Here is a 19,673-nt window from a genome sequence, read left to right on the forward strand (position 1 = left end):
TGGTCTATCTATGTAATAGTGTGTGAGAGTTATAATAAAGAGTAGTTTGAGTTTTGTTGCTTAATTTCTTGATCCAATCTTAGCAAGAAAAAGTATAAGAATAAAAGATCATATGCTAATCCCATGGGGAGTAATGACTTCACATATAAGGAGTATAATGAATAAAATTTATTGGGATCTAGCAAACATAGCAATTGTAATTGATGCAATTCATGAAAGAATAGTAAAGGAAGAGAGGTCTCACATATAAATATACCATCTTGGACGTCTTTTATTATTGTGATCCCCCATTAATTATTTCAAAACGTGATCAAATAGTTGATGTTGGACAAGGAAGACAACATAATGAGTTATGTTTGCTTATATTCACATAGAAGTTATATTGTCATGGATCCTCTAACATGTGGTGCTTGCTCATGATCTTTTGCTAGACAAAAGTTCGTACTAAATAGAAATACTACTTGTGCATCAAAAAAACTATGAACCCAATTTCTTGCCATGAGAGTCCACCATATCTACCTATAGATTGAATAAGATCCTTCAAGTAACTTGCCATGAGTGCAAAAATCAATAAAAACTGCTCCTAAATATGTATGGACTTTTATTGCAAGGGAAAATAAGCTTCATACGAACTTGTGATGGTAAACAAATAAAAGCAACAGACTGCATAATAGAGGTAGCTATCACAAGGGGGGATATAAAGTGATGTTCCTTTACATTAAGAGTTTGCACATCCAAATGAAAAAGCGCATGACAATCTCTGCTTCCCTCTGCGAAGGTCCTATCTTTTACTTTTCAGTATTTACTTTCTATGCAATAGTCAATAATGTTCATCCTTATTCCAACGTTATTATTATTCACCTGGAAAGCATCATGTGGTAGGGAAAGATCCAAGCACATATATCCAGTTGGATGTAGGTAATCATCTCTACTCCTAATCGAGCAGTTGGTAGCCTGGTACTCCAGTTTTATTTTCGTCCGGTTTTATTTCTTCCCACCTCCCACCACCCCGTACCACTGATTTTAATCTACATATCTACATATAGATAAAAAAACGGATCGACGCTCCTGTACGGAACGAGGACCCGACCCAATCCGCTCCTTGTTTCCCACATCCGTCCTGGATCACGAGAATGCCGCCACCGCTGCCGCCTCACATACGTCGCCCGTGGCGGATCACAAACAACACCGTCGCGGATCAGCAGGCCGCCGCCGCCTCCTCAGGTACCCACACACCACGATCCCGTCACGGGCCAGCAAGACATCGCCGCCGCTGTCAACTTGGGTACCCACACACCACGATCTTCTCGCGGATTAGCAAGACACCGCCGCCGCCTCGAGTAGCCACACACCATGGATCTCCGACAACGGCGGCAAGCAGTTCAGGGCGTCATCACTGATCAGTTTTCAACCTTGCTTTTCTTAAAGGTACGTATGCTCATGATCTCTTAAAGATCACGCAACGCTGCAGAAGACAATTGTCACCAGATGGAGCCATATACAACAGAGCCACCAGATGGAGCCACATACAATGGAGCCATTTGAATAAATGTTCCCTATGTTCCCAGTTCGAACACCAAAAATACAATGTTGTCATTTCTTCCCCATGTTCCCAGCTGGCATGCCAAAAATACATGGCAAGCCAATTGTTCAGTATACATACCACATCAATACTAATGCTGTTGAAAAATGATAGGTACGAATGGGAAATGCAAATAGCAAGGCGCCGGTAGAGAAAAAGGGGTCAGATGTGCATGTACCCCCTCTTGCTGACCTACATTCACAAGGGAGCCAAGGTACGTTAGAATAACATAAACGAGTCAAATGTCAAGGGTGCCCAACAATCATTGTATCTCGCTAATGTGTTGCAGGCCATAATGTCGACGGAAATGTTGATGAATACAACCCAACAATCATTCCCGTAGCTGACAATGTTGACAATTATCAAATGACTCCAGGTATTGGAGTGTGTAAATAACCCTATCCATTGTATCATATGGTTTTAACATGATCAATTGTGCCTAACAGACTTGGAAGCACACAAGGAAACAGATGGAACTGGCATGCCACGGTTAGAGCAGGACGAGCTTGCAAACCTAATCAAACACCCTCTTTCTGAGATAACAATTGTTGATCAGCCTGGGCATGCGAGTTTATGTACGTGGGTTCCATATTTAATCACACTATCTACACTATTCGGTTAGCAAGAAACTGCCTCATTCTATACTGGTTTTGTTATGTAGACAACCCATCAATCTCCTTTTGTAGCCCTAATGTTGCTTTGTTCCCTGGTCTGAGTACTCTCACAGATATTTGTGCCTGCGGCCTTGCAGGAAGTTCATTTGGTATGATCCGACACGTGCATCATGGACAGTGATCAAACGTCTCTATGAATGTACATGTTGACTAATTCTCATCTAGCTTTGTTGTTTATACATCGTGCAGACTATAATGTGCCTTCGTTCCCGGAAAGGAGTACTCTTGCATCACTTTATGCCACAGGTCACGCAGCAGGCTCAAGTGGTGTGAGCCGATATGCCTTTCATATGGCCAGATTTGTGCTTAAAGGGATGCATGTTCATGTATTAGCCTAATGGACATATTTTCTTTTGTTCCTGCAGCCAGAGAATCTGCCCGCAATGATGTGTGTCTTAATGCCCTTGGTTGTGGTGGTTCAGAGCTTGTCACATCGTCTACCCCAACATGTGATGTTCTGAATGACCAAGTGAGTTATAGCATAACAGATGACAAAAGGGAGCAGAGAAACGCACGAAGGCGAGCAACTTATCGAAAGAAAAAGGATGAACATGTCAAGCTCCAAAATGAAAAGCAGACTGTTTCCCGACCCCCTCTTGGTGATATCACTAATATTGACCAGCCTTCCGGTTCGATGCCAGGTACGGGTTTTTAAAGTTATGAGCTTACGGTGGTGACAAACCAAATTTGGGAATCAAATATTAGAATACGCACTTTTTGTTGGAAATATGCCCTAGAGGCAATAATAAAATGGTTATTATTATATTTCTTTGTTCATGATAATTGTCTATTGTTCATGCTATAATTGTGTTATCCGGAAATCGTAATACATGTGTGAATACATAGACCACAACACGTCCCTAGTGAGCCTCTAGTTAACTAGCTCGTTGATCAAAAGATAGTCATGGTTTCCTGACTATGGACATTGGATGTCATTGATAACGGGATCACATCATTAGGAGAATGATGTGATGGACAAGACCCAATCCTAAGCATAGCTCAAAGATCGTGTAGTTCATTTGCTGTAGCTTTTCTTAATGTCAAGTATCATTTCCTTAGACCATGAGATTGTGCAACTCCCGGATACCGTAGGAGTGCCTTGGGTGTGCCAAACGTCACAACGTAACTGGGTGACTATAAAGGTACATTACAGGTATCTCCGAAAGTGTCTGTTGGGTTGGCACGAATCGAGACTGGGATTTGTCACTCCGTATGACGGAGAGGTATCTCTGGGACCACTTGGTAATGCATCATCATAATGAGCTCAATGTGATAAAGTGGTTGATCACGGGATCATGCATTACGGTACGAGTAAAGTGACTTGCCGGTAACGAGACTGAACAAGGTATTGGGATACCGACGATCGAGTCTCGGGCAAGTAACGTACCAATTGACAAAGGGAATAGTATACTGATTGATTGAATCCTCGACATCGTGGTTCATCCGATGAGATCATCGTGGAGCATGTGGGAGCCAACATGGGTATCCAGATCCCGCTGTTGGTTATTGACCGGAGAGTCGTCTCGGTCATGTCTGCATGTCTCCCGAACCCGTAGGGTCTACACACTTAAGGTTCGGTGACACTGGGGTTGTTAGGAAGACTTGTATGTGATTACCAAATGTTGTTCGGAGTCCCTATGAGATCCCGGACGTCACGAGGAGTTCCGGAATGGTCCGGAGGTAATGATTTATATATGGGAAGTTGTCATACGGTCGCTGGAAAGGTTCGGGGGCATATCAGTATTGTACCGGGGCCACCGAAAGGGGCCACCTCTTCTGGGGGGCCTTATGGGCTATATGGAGAAGGGAACCAGCCCAAGTGGGCTGGGGCACCACACCCCCTAGGGCCCATGCGCCTAGGGTCGGGGGGAAACCCTAAGGGGGGCGCCCCTTGCTTGGGGGGCAAGCCCCCCTCCCCTTGGCCGCCGCCCCCCCTCTAGATCTCATCTAGAGGGGGCCGACCCCCTTTCCCCTTCCCCTATAAATAGAGGGGTGAGGGGATGGCTGCATACACAACATCCAAGGTGCAGCCCCTCCCTCCCCAACACCTCTCCTCCTCCATAAGAGCTTGGCGAAGCCCTGCCGGAGTACTGCAGCTTCACCACCACCACGCCGTCGTGCTGCTGTTGGAGCCCTCTTCCTCAACCTCTCCCTCCTCCTTGTTGGATCAAGGCGCGGGAGACGTCCTCGCTCCATACGTGTGTTGAATGCGGAGGTGCCGTCCGTTCGGCGCTAGGATCTTCAGTGATTCGGATCACGTCGAGTACGACTCCATCAACCCCGTTCTCTTGAACGCTTCCGCTCATGATCTACAAGGGTATGTAGATGCACTCCTCTCTCCCTCGTTGCTAGATGACTCCATAGATTGATCTTAGTGATGCGTAAAATTTTTTAAAATTCTGCTACGTTCCCCAACATTGGCATCATGAGCTAGGTCTATGCGTAGTTACTATGCACGAGTAGAACACAAAGTAGTTGTGGGCATCGATATTGTCAATTTGCTTGCCGTTACTAGTCTTATTTTGATTCGGCGGCATCGTGGGATGAAGCGGCTTGGACCAACCTTACACGTACGCTTACGTGAGACCGGTTCCACCGACTGACATGCACTAGTTGCATAAGGTGGCTGGCGGGTGTCTGTCTCTCCCACTTTAGTCGGATCGGATTCGATGAACAGTGTCCTTATGAAGGGTAAATAGAAATTGGAAATTCACGTTGTGGTTTTGGCTTAGGTAAGAGACGTTCTTGCTAGAAACCTATAGCAGCCACGTAAAAACTTGCAACAACAATTAGAGGACGTCTAACTTGTTTTTGCAGCAAGTGTTTTGTGATGTGATATGGCCAAAGGATCTGATGAATGATATATGTGATGTATGAGATGATCATGTTCTTGTAATAGGAATCACGACTTGCATGTCGATGAGTATGACAACCGGCAGGAGCCATAGGAGTTGTCTTTATTTATTTATGACCTGCGTGTCAACATAAACGTCATGTAATTACTTTACTTTATTGCTAAAGCGTTAGCCATAGTAGTAGAAGTAATAGATGACGTGACAACTTCAAGAAGACACGATGATGGAGATCATGGTGTCATGCCGGTGACAACGATGATCATGGAGCCCCGAAGATGGAGATCAAAAGGAGCGAATGATATTGGCCATATCATGTCACTATTTGATTGCATGTGATGTTTATCATGTTTTACATCTTATTTCCTTAGAACGACGGTAGCTTAAATAAGATGATCCCTCGAAATAATTTCAAGAAAGTGTTCCCCCTAACTGTGCACCGTTGCGAAGGTTCGTTGTTTCGAAGCACCACGTGATGATCGGGTGTGATAGATTCTAACGTTCGAATACAACGGGTGTAAGCCAGATTTACACACGCAATACACTTAGGTTGACTTGACGAGCCTAGCATGTACAAACATGGCCTCGGAACATAGAAGACCGAAAGGTCGAGCATGAGTCGTATAGAAGATACGATCAACATGAAGATGTTCACCGATGTTGACTAGTCCATCTCACGTGATGATCGGACACGGCCTAGTTAACTCGGATCATGTTATACTTAGATGATTGGAGGGATGTCTATCTGAGTGGGAGTTCATTGAATAATTTGATTAGATGAACTTAATTATCATGAACTTAGTCTAAAATCTTTACAATATGTCTTGTAGATCAAATGGCCCACGTTGTTCTCAACTTCAACGCGTTCCTAGAGAAAACCAAGCTGAAAGACGATGGCAGCAACTATACGGACTGGGTCCAGAACCTGAGGATCTGTGACGCCCGGATAGTTACCCTACAGTAATTCTCTGCTAATGATGCCACGTCACTTCAATTACTGTTGCTAATCTTTCGTTAGTACAAAACCGATTCAAAATCAATTCAAAATATGGCAAACAACAAAAGTTTTCAAACATAGAAACAAAAATGTTCGGAGTGAACCAAATATTGCACAGATAATTATGGTGGAGAAGCCACACCTTTTTAAAATGTTTAAATACTATGAGATGAATAAAACACTAGCAAAAAACAATTATATGAGTGCTATTAAATATAAACAAATATTAAACTAGTTTATTTAGTCACTAAAAACTTTTTTACAACTCCAATTTAGGTGTGGACTTTAACTTATTATTAAACTATAACTGTTAAAGAAATAAAATAAAACAGTAAAGGAAAATAAATAAAAGAAAAGAAAACACAAAAAACAGAAGACAATCAAAAAAAAGAACCCCCCCCCCCCCCGCTGGGCCAAGTGGCCCAGCTGGCCCCAGCCGCCGAATGGGCCGGCCCACCCCGACGCCCTACTAGGTCGCCCCGACCCCCCCGGTCAAACCCTAACTGCTACCCCCTCCCCACGTCGCCACTCCTTCCTCCCGATCCGATCTGGATCGGCTTCGATCCCGTGCCCCCGCCGCTCGACGCCGGGCTTGGTCCACCGCGCCCTCCGCTCGCCCCCGACACCAGCACCGATGGACCACGCCACCGTCACCCGGAACGCTGCCTCGCCGTCTTCCTCCTCGACAGCACGCCGCAGCCGCTCGCCTCCCCATCGCCCGGTCATCCCTGTCGTCCTCCTCACGCCCCGCTGCCCAGTTCCCTACGGCCCCCTGTGAGCTCCCCTTCCCCTCGCACAGTCACCGCGCGACCACGCCGTCCCGCACACGCACGCCGCCGCGCCTAGCCCGCTCCCTACCGCGCGGCTCCTCCTTCGGCTTCCCTTTGCTTCCCTGCCTCCGACACGCTCCGGCCGCGCCCTGGCAGTGCGCCCTCGCACCGGCCCGCGCCCTCCTGGCCTCGCCCCGCGTTGCTATGGACTGCAGCCGCACGTGCCCTCCTACCCACGGTCGCTCCTGCTGCTGCTTGCTCCCGACCGTCCCATGCATCGCGTCCCGCAAGCAGAAGCGCCGCCACCGCCCCGCTCAATGCCACCGCCTCTACGCTCCACCTCCGACCGCCCACGACCACCACCCGGTTCACTGTTGAACGGGATTTCCAACGCCGCCACCCCTGTGAGCTCCCGTGGCCGGAGTCGGCTTACCGGCAATCGCCGGAGCCGCCGGATTAGCACCGGTGGTTACTGAACCCATTAACACCCCCACTGCCACAGACACGTGGGCCCCCACCATTGTTAATTACTTAATTAAAATAACACAATCCCTAACCTGAGTCTATGACAAACTGGGCCCACTAACTAATTAGACTATTTTAAATAAATAAAACTTGTTAACAAACTGTCTCACTAACAGTGGGGACCCACTGGTCAGTTTGACCAGTCAATGGTCAAAGTCAAACGTTGACTGCTGACTCAGACCCCCTGCCCCCACCTGACATACCCATACACACTTCTGGGTACACTTCCTGTGTACCCATAGCATTTAAATACTAACCTATTTTCGAATTAAATTAAATCTAGAAATTAGAAAATCATTTTAAAACTTTGAAAATTCAATATAAACTAAACCGTAGCTCGGATGGAAAAACTTTATACATGAAAGTTGCTTAGAACGACGAGACGAATTTGAATACGCAGCCCGTTTATCCGCCACACATCCCTAGCATAGCAAACATGCAACTTTTCCCCTCCGATTCATTATCCGAAAACACGAAACACCGGGGATATTTTCCCGGATGTTTTCCTCCTTCGTCGGTATCACCTCCTACTGCGTTAGGTCACCCCTAGCACCGCGTATTGCCATGTTATGCTTTGTATTGCTTTGATTGCTCTGTTATTTATTATGTTCCCCCTCCGTTACTTCTTTCCGGTAGACTCCGAGAATACTGCCGATGTCCGTGTGTCCGACTACATTGAAGATGACCCTTCCTTCTTGCCAGAGCAACCAGGCAAGCCCCCCCCCTTTGATCACCAGATATCGCCTAATCTTCTCTACACGGCTTGCATTAGAGTAGTGTAGCATGTTACTGCTTTCCGTTATTCCTATCCTGATGCATAGCCTATCCTTGCTACTACTGTTGTTACCATTACCTGCTATCCTACTGCTTAGTATAGGATGCTAGTGTTCCATCAGTGGCCCTACACTCTTGTCCGTCTGCCATGTTATATTACTGGGCCGTGATCACTTCGGGAGGTGATCACAGGCATATACAATATACTTTACACAGTTACCTTACCTGTGATACTGTTCGGAGATGGGGGCTGAAGGGGCAGGTGGCTCCATCCAGGTAGTGGTGGGCCTGGGTTCCCGACGGCCCCCGGCTGTTACTTTGTGGCGGAGCGACAGGGCAGGTTGAGACCACCTAGGAGAGAGGTGGGCCTGGCCCTGGTCGGCGTTCGCAGATACTTAACACGTTTAACGAGATCTTGGTATTTGATCTGAGTCTGGCTACTGGTCTATACGCACTAACCATCTACGCGGGAGTAGTTATGGGTATCCCGGCGTCGTGGTATCAGCCGAAGCCTTCGTGACGTCAGCGACTGAGTGGCGCGCGCCGGATTGGACTGGAAGGCCACTAGGCTAGGTCTGCTTTCGGCCGCGTTCGCAACGTGCAGGTGTGCTAAGGGCGATGGGCCCAGACCCCTGGGCGCTTAGGTTTAGACCGGCGTGCTGACCTCTCTGTTGGTCTAGGTGGGGCTGCGACGTGTTGATCTTCCGAGGCCGGGCATGACCCAGGAAAGTGTGTCCGGCCAAATGGGATCGAGCGTGTTGGGGTATGTGGTGCACCCCTGCAGGGAAGTTAATCTATTCGAATAGCCGTGATCTTCGGTAACAGGACAACTTGGAGTTGTACCTTGACCTTATGACAACTAGAACCGGATACTTAATAAAACACACCCTTCCAAGTGCCAAATACAACCGATGATCGCTCTCTCACAGGGCGACGAGGGGAGGATCATCGGTTAGGATTATGCTATGCGATGCTACTTGGAGGACTTCAGTCTACTCTCTTCTACATGTTGCAAGACGGAGGCTGCCAGAAGCGTAGACTTCGAAAGGACTAGTTATCCCCCTCTTATTCTGGCATTCTGCAGTTCAGTCCACATATGATACCCTTATTCCATTTGATACCCATGCATATGTAGTGTAGCTCCTTGCTTGCGAGTACTTTGGATGAGTACTCATGGTTGCTTTCTCCTTCTTTTCCCTCTATCCCTTCTACCTGGTTGTCGCAACCAGATGTTGGAGCCCAGGAGCCAGACGCCACCGTCGACGACGACTCCTACTACACCGGAGGTGCCTACTACTACGTGCTGCCCGCTGACGACGACCAGGAGTAGTTTAGGAGGATCCCAGGCAGGAGGCCTGCGCCTCTTTCGATTTGTATCCCAGTTTGTGCTAGCCTTCTTAAGGCAAACTTGTTTAACTCATGTCTGTACTCAGATATTGTTGCTTCCGCTGACTCGTCTATGATCGAGCTCTTGTATTCGAGCCCTCGAGGCCCCTGGCTTGTAATATGATGCTTGTATGACTTATTTTATTTGTAGAGTTGTGTTGTGATATCTTCCCGTGAGTCCCTAATCTTGATCGTACATGTTTGCGTGTATGATTAGTGTACGATTAAATCGGGGGCGTCACAGGATCATCCTCATAGCTGCCAAGAAAGATTATGTCCTAGCAGCACCGCTAGGTAACGCACATGTCCCAGAGAACCAAGACGTTATGAATGCTTGGCAATCACGTGCCGATGGTTACTCCCTCGTTCAGTGCGGCATGCTTTACAGCTTAGAACCGGGGCTCCAAAAGCGTTTTGAGAGACACGGAGCATATGAGATGTTCGAAGAGCTGAAAATGGTTTTTCAAGCTGATGCCCAGGTCGAGAGATATGAGGTCTCTGACAAGTTCTTCAGCTGTAAGATGGAGGAAAATAGTTCTGTCAGTGAGCACATACTCAAAATGTCTAGGTTGCATAACCGCTTGACTCAGCTGGGAGTTAATCTCCCGGATGACGCGATCATTGACAGAATCCTTCAGTCGCTTCCACCGAGCTACAAGAGCTTTGTGATGAACTTCAATATGCAGGGGATGGAAAAGACCATTCCTGAGGTATATTCAATGCTGAAATCAGCAGAGGTAGAAGTCAAAAAGGAACATCAAGTGTTGATGGTGAATAAAACCACCAAGTTCAAGAAAGGCAAGGGTAAGAAGAACTTCAAGAAGGACGGCAAGGGAGTTGCCGCGCCCGGTAAGCAAGCTGCCGGGAAGAAGCCAAAGAATGGACCCAAGCCCAAGACTGAGTGCTTTTATTGCAAGGGAAGTGGTCACTGGAAGCGGAACTGCCCCAAATACTTAGCGGACAAGAAGGCCGGCATCACGAAAGGTATATGTGATATACATGTAATTGATGTGTACCTTACCAGTACTCGTAGTAGCTCCTGGGTATTTGATACCAGTGCGGTTGCTCACATTTGTAACTCAAAGCAGGAGCTGCGGAATAAGCGGAGACTGGCGAAGGACGAGGTGACGATGCGCGTCGGGAATGGTTCCAAGGTCGATGTGATCACCGTCGGCATGCTACCTCTACATTTACCTACGGGATTAGTTTTAAACCTCAATAATTGTTATTTAGTGCCAGCTTTGAGCATGAACATTGTATCAGGATCTCGTTTAATTCGAGATGGCTACTCATTTAAATCCGAGAATAATGGTTGTTCTATTTATATGAGAGATATGTTTTATGGTCATGCTCCAATGGTGAATGGTTTATTCTTAATGAATCTCGAGCGTAATGCTACACATATTCATAGTGTGAATACTAAAAGATGTAAGGTTGATAATGATAGTCCCACATACTTGTGGCACTGCCGCCTTGGTCACATAGGTGTCAAACGCATGAAGAAGCTCCATGTAGATGGACTTTTGGAGTCTCTTGATTACGAATCATTTGACACGTGCGAACCATGCCTCATGGGTAAAATGATCAAGACTCCGTTCTCAGGAACAATGGAGCGAGCAACCAATTTATTGGAAATCATACATACTGATGTGTGCGGTCCAATGAGTGTTGAGGCTCGCGGTGGCTATCGTTATGTTCTCACCCTCACTGATGACTTGAGTAGATATGGGTATGTCTACTTAATGAAACACAAGTCTGAGACCTTTGAAAAGTTCAAGGAATTTCAGAGTGAGGTTGAGAATCAACGTGACAAGAAAATCAAGTTCTTGCGATCAGATCGTGGGGGAGAATACTTGAGTCATGAATTTGGCACACACTTAAGAAAAGGTGGAATAGTTTCACAACTCACGCCGCCTGGAACACCTCAGCGTAATGGTGTGTCCGAACGTCGTAATCGCACTCTATTAGATATGGTGCGATCTATGATGTCTCTTACCGATTTACCGCTGTCATTTTGGGGCTATGCTTTAGAGACTGCCGCATTCACTTTAAATAGGGCTCCATCGAAATCCGTTGAGACGACACCGTATGAATTATGGTTTGGGAAGAAACCTAAGCTGTCGTTTCTAAAAGTTTGGGGATGCGATGCTTATGTCAAGAAACTTCAACCTGAAAAGCTCAAACCCAAATCGGAAAAATGCGTCTTCATAGGATACCCTAAAGAAACTGTTGGGTATACCTTCTACCTCAGATCCGAAGGCAAGATCTTTGTTGCCAAGAATGGGTCCTTTCTAGAGAAAGAGTTTCTCTCGAAAGAAACAAGTGGGAGGAAAGTAGAACTTGATGAAGTATTACCTCTTGAACCGGTAAGTGGCACAGCTCAAGAAAATGTTCCAGAGGTGCCTGCACCGACTAGAGAGGAAGTTGATGATGATGATCATGAAACTTTAGATCAAGTTGCTACTGAACTTCGTAGGTCCACGAGGACACGTTCCACACCAGAGTGGTATGGCAACACCATGAAGAAGCGATGGCGGGCCCGGATTCCGACAAATGGCTGGAAGCCATGAAATCCGAGATAGGATCCATGTATGGAAACGAAGTATGGACTTTGACTGACTTGCCCGATGATTGGAGAGCCATAGAAAATAAATGGATCTTTAAGAAGAAGACAGACGCGGATGGTAATGTGACCATCTATAAAGCTCGGCTTGTCGCTAAGGGTTATCGACAAGTTCAAGGGGTTGACTACGATAAGACTTTCTCACCCGTAGCAAAGCTAAAGTCCGTCCGAATCATGTTAGCAATTGCCGCATTCTATGATTATGAGATATGGCAAATGGATGTCAAAACGGCATTCCTTAATGGTTTACTTAATGAAGAATTGTATATGATGCAGCCAGAAGGTTTTGTCGATCCTAAGAATGCTGACAAGGTGTGCAAGCTCCAACGCTCGATTTATGGGCTGGTGCAAGCATCTCGGAGTTGGAACATTCGTTTTGATGAGATGATCAAAGCGTTTGGGTTTATGCAGACTTATGGAGAAGCCTGCATTTACAAGAAAGTGAGTGGGAGCTCTGGAGCATTTCTCATATTGTATGTGGATGACATACTGTTGATGGGAAATGATATAGAATTCTTGGAAAGCATAAAGGCCTACTTGAACAAGTGTTTTTCAATGAAGGACCTTGGAGAAGCTGCTTATATATTAGGCATCAAGATCTATAGAGATAGATCGAGACGCCTCATTGGTCTTTCATAGAGTACGTACCTTGACAAGATATTGAAGAAGTTCAAAATGGATCAGTCAAAGAAGGGGTTCTTGCCTGTATTGCAAGGTACGAGATTGAGCACGGCTCAATGCCCGACCATGGCAGAAGATAGAGAAAAGATGAGTGTCGTCCCCTATGCCTCGGCCATAGGGTCTATCATGTATGCTATGCTGTGTACCAGACCTGATGTAAACCTTGCCGTAAGTTTGGTAGGAAGGTACCAAAGTAATCCCGGCATGGAACACTGGAGAGCGGTCAAGAATATCCTGAAGTACCTGAAAAGGACCAAGGAAATGTTTCTCATTTATGGAGGTGACGAAGAGCTCGTCGTAAAGGGTTATGTTGATGCTAGCTTCGACACAGATCTGGATGACTCTAAGTCACAAACTGGATACGTGTATATTTTAAATGGTGGGGCAGTAAGCTGGTGCAGTTGCAAGCAGAGCGTTGTGGCGGGATCTACATGTGAAGCGGAGTACATGGCAGCCTCGGAGGCAGCACAAGAAGCAGTCTGGGTGAAGGAGTTCATTACCGACCTAGGAGTCATACCCAATGCGTCGGGCCCGATGACTCTCTTCTGTGACAACACTTGAGCTATTGCCCTTGCCAAGGAGCCCAGGTTTCACAGGAAGACCAGGCATATCAAGCGTCGCTTCAACTCCATTCGTGAAAGTGTTCAAAATGGAGACATAGAGATTTGTAAAGTACATACGGACCTGAATGTAGCAGATCCGTTGACTAAACCTCTCCCTATAGAAAAACATGATCAACACCAGAACTGCATGGGTGTTCGATTCATCACAATGTAACTAGAATATTGACTCTAGTGCAAGTGGGAGACTGTTGGAAATATGCCCTAGAGGCAATAATAAAATGGTTATTATTATATTTCTTTGTTCATGACAATTGTCTATTGTTCATGCTATAATTGTGTTATCCGGAAATCGTAATACATGTGTGAATACATAGACCACAACACGTCCCTAGTGAGCCTCTAGTTAACTAGCTCGTTGATCTAAAGATAGTCATGGTTTCCTGACTATGGACATTGGATGTCATTGATAACGGGATCACATCATTAGGAGAATGATGTGATGGACAAGACCCAATCCTAAGCATAGCTCAAAGATCGTGTAGTTCGTTTGCTGTAGCTTTTCTGAATGTCAAGTATCATTTCCTTAGACCATGAGATTGTGCAACTCCCGGATACCGTAGGAGTGCCTTGGGTGTGCCAAACGTCACAACGTAACTAGGTGACTATAAAGGTACATTACAGGTATCTCCGAAAGTGTCTGTTGGGTTGGCACGAATCGAGACTGGGATTTGTCACTCCGTATGACGGAGAGGTATCTCTGGGCCCACTCGATAATGCATCATCATAATGAGCTCAATGTGATCAAGTGGTTGATCACGGGATCATGCATTACGATACGAGTAAAGTGACTTGCCGGTAACGAGACTGAACAAGGTATTGGGATACCGACGATCGAGTCTCGGGCAAGTAACGTACCGATTGACAAAGGGAATTGTATACGGATTGATTGAATCCTCGACATCGTGGTTCATCCGATGAGATCATCGTGGAGCATGTGGGAGCCAACATGGGTATCCAGATCCCGCTGTTGGTTATTGACCAGAGAGTCGTCTCGGTTATGTCTGCATGTCTCCCGAACCCGTAGGGTCTACACACTTAAGGTTCGGTGACGCTAGGGTTGTTAGGAAGACTTGTATGTGATTACCAAATGTTGTTCGGAGTCCCGGATGAGATCCCAGACGTCACAATGAGTTCCGGAATGGTCCGGAGGTAAAGATTTATATATGGGAAGTTGTCATACGGTCGCCGGAAAGGTTCGGGGGCATATCGGCATTGTACTGGGGCCACCGGAGGGGTTCCGGGGGTCCACCGGAAGGGGCCACCTCTTCCGGGGGGCCTTATGGCTGTATGGAGAAGGGAACCAGCCCAAGTGAGCTGGGGCGCCACACCCCCCTATGGCCCATGCGCCTAGGGTTGGGGGGGGGGGAAACCCTAAGGGGGCCGCCCCCTTGCTTGGGGGGCAAGCCCCCCTCCCCTTGGCTGCCCCCCCTCTAGATCTCATCTAGAGGGGGCCGGCCCCCTTTCCCCTTCCCCTATAAATAGAGGGGTGAGGGGAGGGCTACATACACAACATCCAAGGTGCAGCCCCTCCCCTCCCCAACACCTCTCCTCCTCCGCCATAAGAGCTTGGCGAAGCCCTGCTGGAGTACTGCAGCTTCACCACCACCACGCCGTCGTGCTGCTGTTCGAGCCCTCTTCCTCAACCTCTCCCTCCTCCTTGCTAGATCAAGGCGCGGGAGACGTTCTTGCTCCGTACGTGTGTTGAACGCGGAGGTGCCGTCCGTTCGGCGCTAGGATCTTCGGTGATTCGGATCACGTCGAGTACGACTCCATTAACCCCATTCTCTTGAACGCTTCCGCTCGTGATCTACAAGGGTATGTAGATGCACTCCTCTCTCCCTCGTTGCTAGATGACTCCATAGATTGATCTTGGTGATGCGTGAAATTTTTTAAAATTCTGCTACGTTCCCCAACACTTTTAGCTTTGACTTATAATAATTGATTCAATATGAAGTTAAAAACTGGAGTTTGAAATATGAACGATCAAGAAATGTCATATATCGGAACGCTTTAAAAAACATCTGCGGTGTTAGAAAGACGTAAATGGATTAAAAAATTAAATTAAATTTACCGACACTCAAAGACAGAAAGTAGCTTTTCTAACAAAATAACAGAAATTTGCAAGAGGGTGAATAATATGATAGATGGTTCTCGATTTGTCTGAAAAAGAAATAAATATGGAGTATGATACGTTAACTATCACAACGTCAGTAGCAAAAGTTGATATGAAATAGATGTATAGTGCCCAATATGGTGAAAATGCCAAACGGAGACCGAGCTCCATGGAGCCCTTTATTTGAAAACTTTAAAATCCAAACTTTTTTGTTTCAAGTTTTTTTTTGAAAATAAATAGACATATACCTAGATACATAATGTACATGTATGCAAATTTTTAGGTCGAAATACATCAAAATGTGAGCTGCACAAAAAATACAAATCTGAGGCCTTTTAGCATATGTATTGTTCGTCTATAAAGTCCATGATTTTGGTTTTTTTTGTGCAGCTCGCAATTCAAGGTATTTCATCCTGAAATTTTTCACACATACACTTTACATCCTTGCATACATGTGTATTTTTTTCAGAATTTTTTGACACTAAAATTTATGAATTTTGAATTATTCAAAATAAAGGGCTCCATGGAGCTTGGTCTCCAAAATGCCCTACTCCCAAGATGGGTATATTATCAATTGGGCCAAGTTCTCCATTGGCACTGCATGTATATATTTTTTTCTCTCGATGCAATGGAAAAATAGAAGAATTTATGTAAGCGAACTTGCCAATGTTCAGAATACATACGGTTCTAAACTTCTTTAGATTAGCATAAAGAGCAATCAATCATAATTTGCTAAACTGAAGAATATACTGACACTAATAACTGAATTCTGAAAGAGCATTTTACTTCTACATGCGAGAACAAGTATTAGACGAATTTGATGTTACCTAAGCAGTGAGCTACACATTAGTGTATTTCTTGCCAATAACAGAGGTCCAGCACTGAATGACACGGTTGTGTATTTCTTGCCAAAAGTTCCTTTAAAAAACCTGCAAGTAAATGCCACTCAAAATTAGATAATCATTACAAAATACCGCAGGATTTCACATCAACTCATTGTAGTACGAAATACATGCTGGCTAGACAAGAAATATTAGGGCATTTAGTAACGAAGTATATATAGAACAAAAAATGGCTGAAGAAAAGAGCAGACGGATTGGCTTGGTTTGGGATCTTCATGATTGTTGAGCATTGATGTGTTTTAACCTTATTGTTGAACCAGCCAACCCATCGAACCGGAACTATACATCCCGACCCCCTCTTGGTGATATCACTAATATTGATCAGCCTTCCGGTTCGATGCCAGGTACCGGTGTTTAAAGTTTTAACATAACAATGATAATATAGATTCATTTATTGTACCCATCGAGCTTGAACTATACATCCTTGTCACATGATGATGCTCCATAAGATGGGTCCGCATCAGCCATTGCTGAATTCAATCATGACAAAGAGTTGGCTAGGAGGCAACGTGCAAGAGACCGCAGTAGTAAGATGGCTGACGAACGAAGGGATCAGAGAAACGCACAAAGACGGGCATCTTATTGGAAGAAAAAGGAAGAGGGTACGATCATCCTCCAAAACAATAATCAAGTGCAGTGTGAGCGACAAAAGGAACAACGAAACAGTAGGACCCCTGATGAGCAGGGGGAGTCAAGTGCAAAGCGAAAGGCAGACTATGCTAGAAGGAAAAATACCCCGTGTGCTGAATCGATCGCAATGCCACGTCCAGATCTAACTAGAGCATTGTCCAACTCTCCCTCTTTCAATCCTCACGCCAATTGTCCGACTCTCACACTTCCAACCATCACGCAACAATCTGGCAGTGAACAGATAGATCTGGATACAACTGTCAAGTCGGCCCCCACATACATTCGCAACACCGAAACCGATGGTAGTTATCCCATCAACGGTCATCTTTCATTTTGTAATCATTCATCGGTTATTTATACCAAAGCAGAACCTTAGGTGATGGTGATGTAGATGGCGACCTCATCGAAATCAATGAGCACCTACAAAGTGCCGACCAGCAAACCAGTGATCCGGTAACAATTGCGGATAATGGAGCTGACGAGCAGAGTCATGAGTCTAGAGCTCGGCGTAGGACAAGAGAGCGAGCTTGCAAGGGAAGTATGGCGGCGATGAAGCTTCAGGAGAAAGTTCGCAAGCCAAAAACATGTACGCAGGTGCCACGTGGTGAGAGGAATGCTCTACTAGATCGTCGTAATGAAAGGTTTGCAGGTAGGGTGAATACCCCAACTGTCAGGTCCATCTCCATACCAAAAATGAGCTCAACGGGACAACCTACCATAGTTGAAGCACACGGTGCCTCAATATCATCTAGCACACCAGAGTACACGATCAGAAGTGAAGGTAACACCCCCATCCTTGCTCTCCTTGCGTCCCTTGAGACTGAACCCTCATTTGTGTTGTTTGGCACCTGGGCAGACGACATGGATGCTTACCTCAATGGTCTCATGAATGATAATGTCAATCCTGACGACCTCTTTGATGATGAATATTACCTGTTTGCTGGTGAAGGTATGTACAACCGCTTGAGCGTGATCCACATGTTGGGGGTATCACACTAATTGGAGACATTGTTTGCAGGCTCAGATGCTGATGACTTGGAGCACGACGAATTGGAAGACTCAAGTCACAAAAACTATGTCGACCATGATCCATTTGAATATGTGTACTCAAACCTACCAGCCAACACATACATCTTGAAGCACGCCACGAATTGCGACCACTGCAAGGTCAAGAAGTTTGTCAGCGAGGCCCCGGGATTCTGTTGTTGCAGTGGGTAGATCGAGCTGAAGCAACCGGAGCCCATCCCGGATCTCATGAGGCTTTGGTCTAGCACTGATGCAGACTCTAGGAATTTTCGGGAGAACATACGGTTCTTCAACGGACACTTCTCCTTCACAACCCTCGGCGCCAGCCTCGATGAAACATACACAAACATGAAGACTGGGGTGTACACGTTCCGGGCGCACGGCACCATCTACCACGACGTTCATTCCTTCGGGCCAACATCCCGTCCAGATCATCTACAGTTGTACTTCTACGACGATGACCCAGGCCTAACCCATCGCAAGGCTGCCACCGAGCAATTAGACCAGGATGTCGTCAGAAAGTTGGTGCACATACTTCGGGAAAACCCGTACTCTCAGCAGTTTAGGAGTTTGGGTGCGCATAGGGACAACCTCGACGATTACAGGATAGACCTCAACACTAACCAGAGACTAGACCAATGGAAGTATAATAGACCTCTGTCATTTGAGGTTGCTGCAATTTGGGTGGAGGGCACTGACCTAGCGAAGAGGTTCGATCGTAGGATTACACTTTGCGGGAACGACAACCAGAGGCACAATATACATGTGACGGCTGGCTCGTATGACCCGCTCTCTTACCCACTCTTCTACCCAAGGGGGGAGCTCGGTTGGCACCCGAAACTACCTAAATGTAATGTCCCCTGGCCGGTTGTGCAACAACCAAGAGGTGGACGTGATGATGATGATGATGAGGATGCAGGTAAGCCTTATGCGTATTATGTCATTTTGATGTATTGTGTAGTTCTCATATGAATTCTAACTTCCACGCTACTCATCCATGTGCAGAGGGGAATAGCAGGTTATGCGTCTCCGTGAGAGACTACTACTGTTACATGCTGCAGACATGACCTGGGTTATTCAATCCCATACTCTATGGAGCACGATTGCTACAGCAATGGGGGGTGGACATGTACATCAAGATTGAGAGTTGTAGGTTGAAATGGTACAGGAAGAACCAGACAAAGATCCGTGCCGACTTGTATAAAGGAGTTGTTGATGCAATTACATCCGGGGAGTCCCGGGCAAGCGCTGTTGGAGTAAGGATAGTGCTCCCTGGAACGTACCCAGGTGGCGACCGCGACATGAAGCGGAGGCATATGGATGCCATGGCAATTGTCCATACGTACGGGAAGCCTGGCATCTTCTTGACCATGACCTGCAACCCTAACTGGGAAGAGATAACGAATGAGTTGTTTCCTGGTCAGACAGCGCAAGATCGACCTGATCTTGTGGCTCGTGTGTTCCATGGCAAGCTAGAGGCTATGAAAGAGCTGTTGTTCAAGAAGAATATCCTGG

General features: G+C 46.2%; 1 protein-coding gene across 1 annotated transcript; it reads left to right on the top strand.

The window, feature by feature from the left end:
* Positions 1–1,702: 1,702 nt before the first annotated feature.
* Positions 1,703–19,225, top strand: LOC147971136 (uncharacterized). Its single transcript, XM_087523838.1, has 12 exons — positions 1,703–1,796; positions 1,872–1,958; positions 2,029–2,157; positions 2,244–2,345; positions 2,446–2,523; positions 2,622–2,897; positions 16,763–16,846; positions 16,952–17,439; positions 17,490–18,081; positions 18,151–18,333; positions 18,415–19,077; positions 19,164–19,225. Exons 1-12 carry the CDS (start codon positions 1,703–1,705, stop codon positions 19,223–19,225), a joined length of 2,838 nt encoding a protein of 945 aa, XP_087379964.1.
* Positions 19,226–19,673: the final 448 nt, after the last annotated feature.

The sequence above is a fragment of the Triticum urartu genome, chromosome 5A (assembly GCF_056163025.1).
Source record: "Triticum urartu cultivar PI428250 chromosome 5A, HENAU_Tu73, whole genome shotgun sequence".
Taxonomy (NCBI): Eukaryota; Viridiplantae; Streptophyta; class Magnoliopsida; order Poales; family Poaceae; genus Triticum; species Triticum urartu.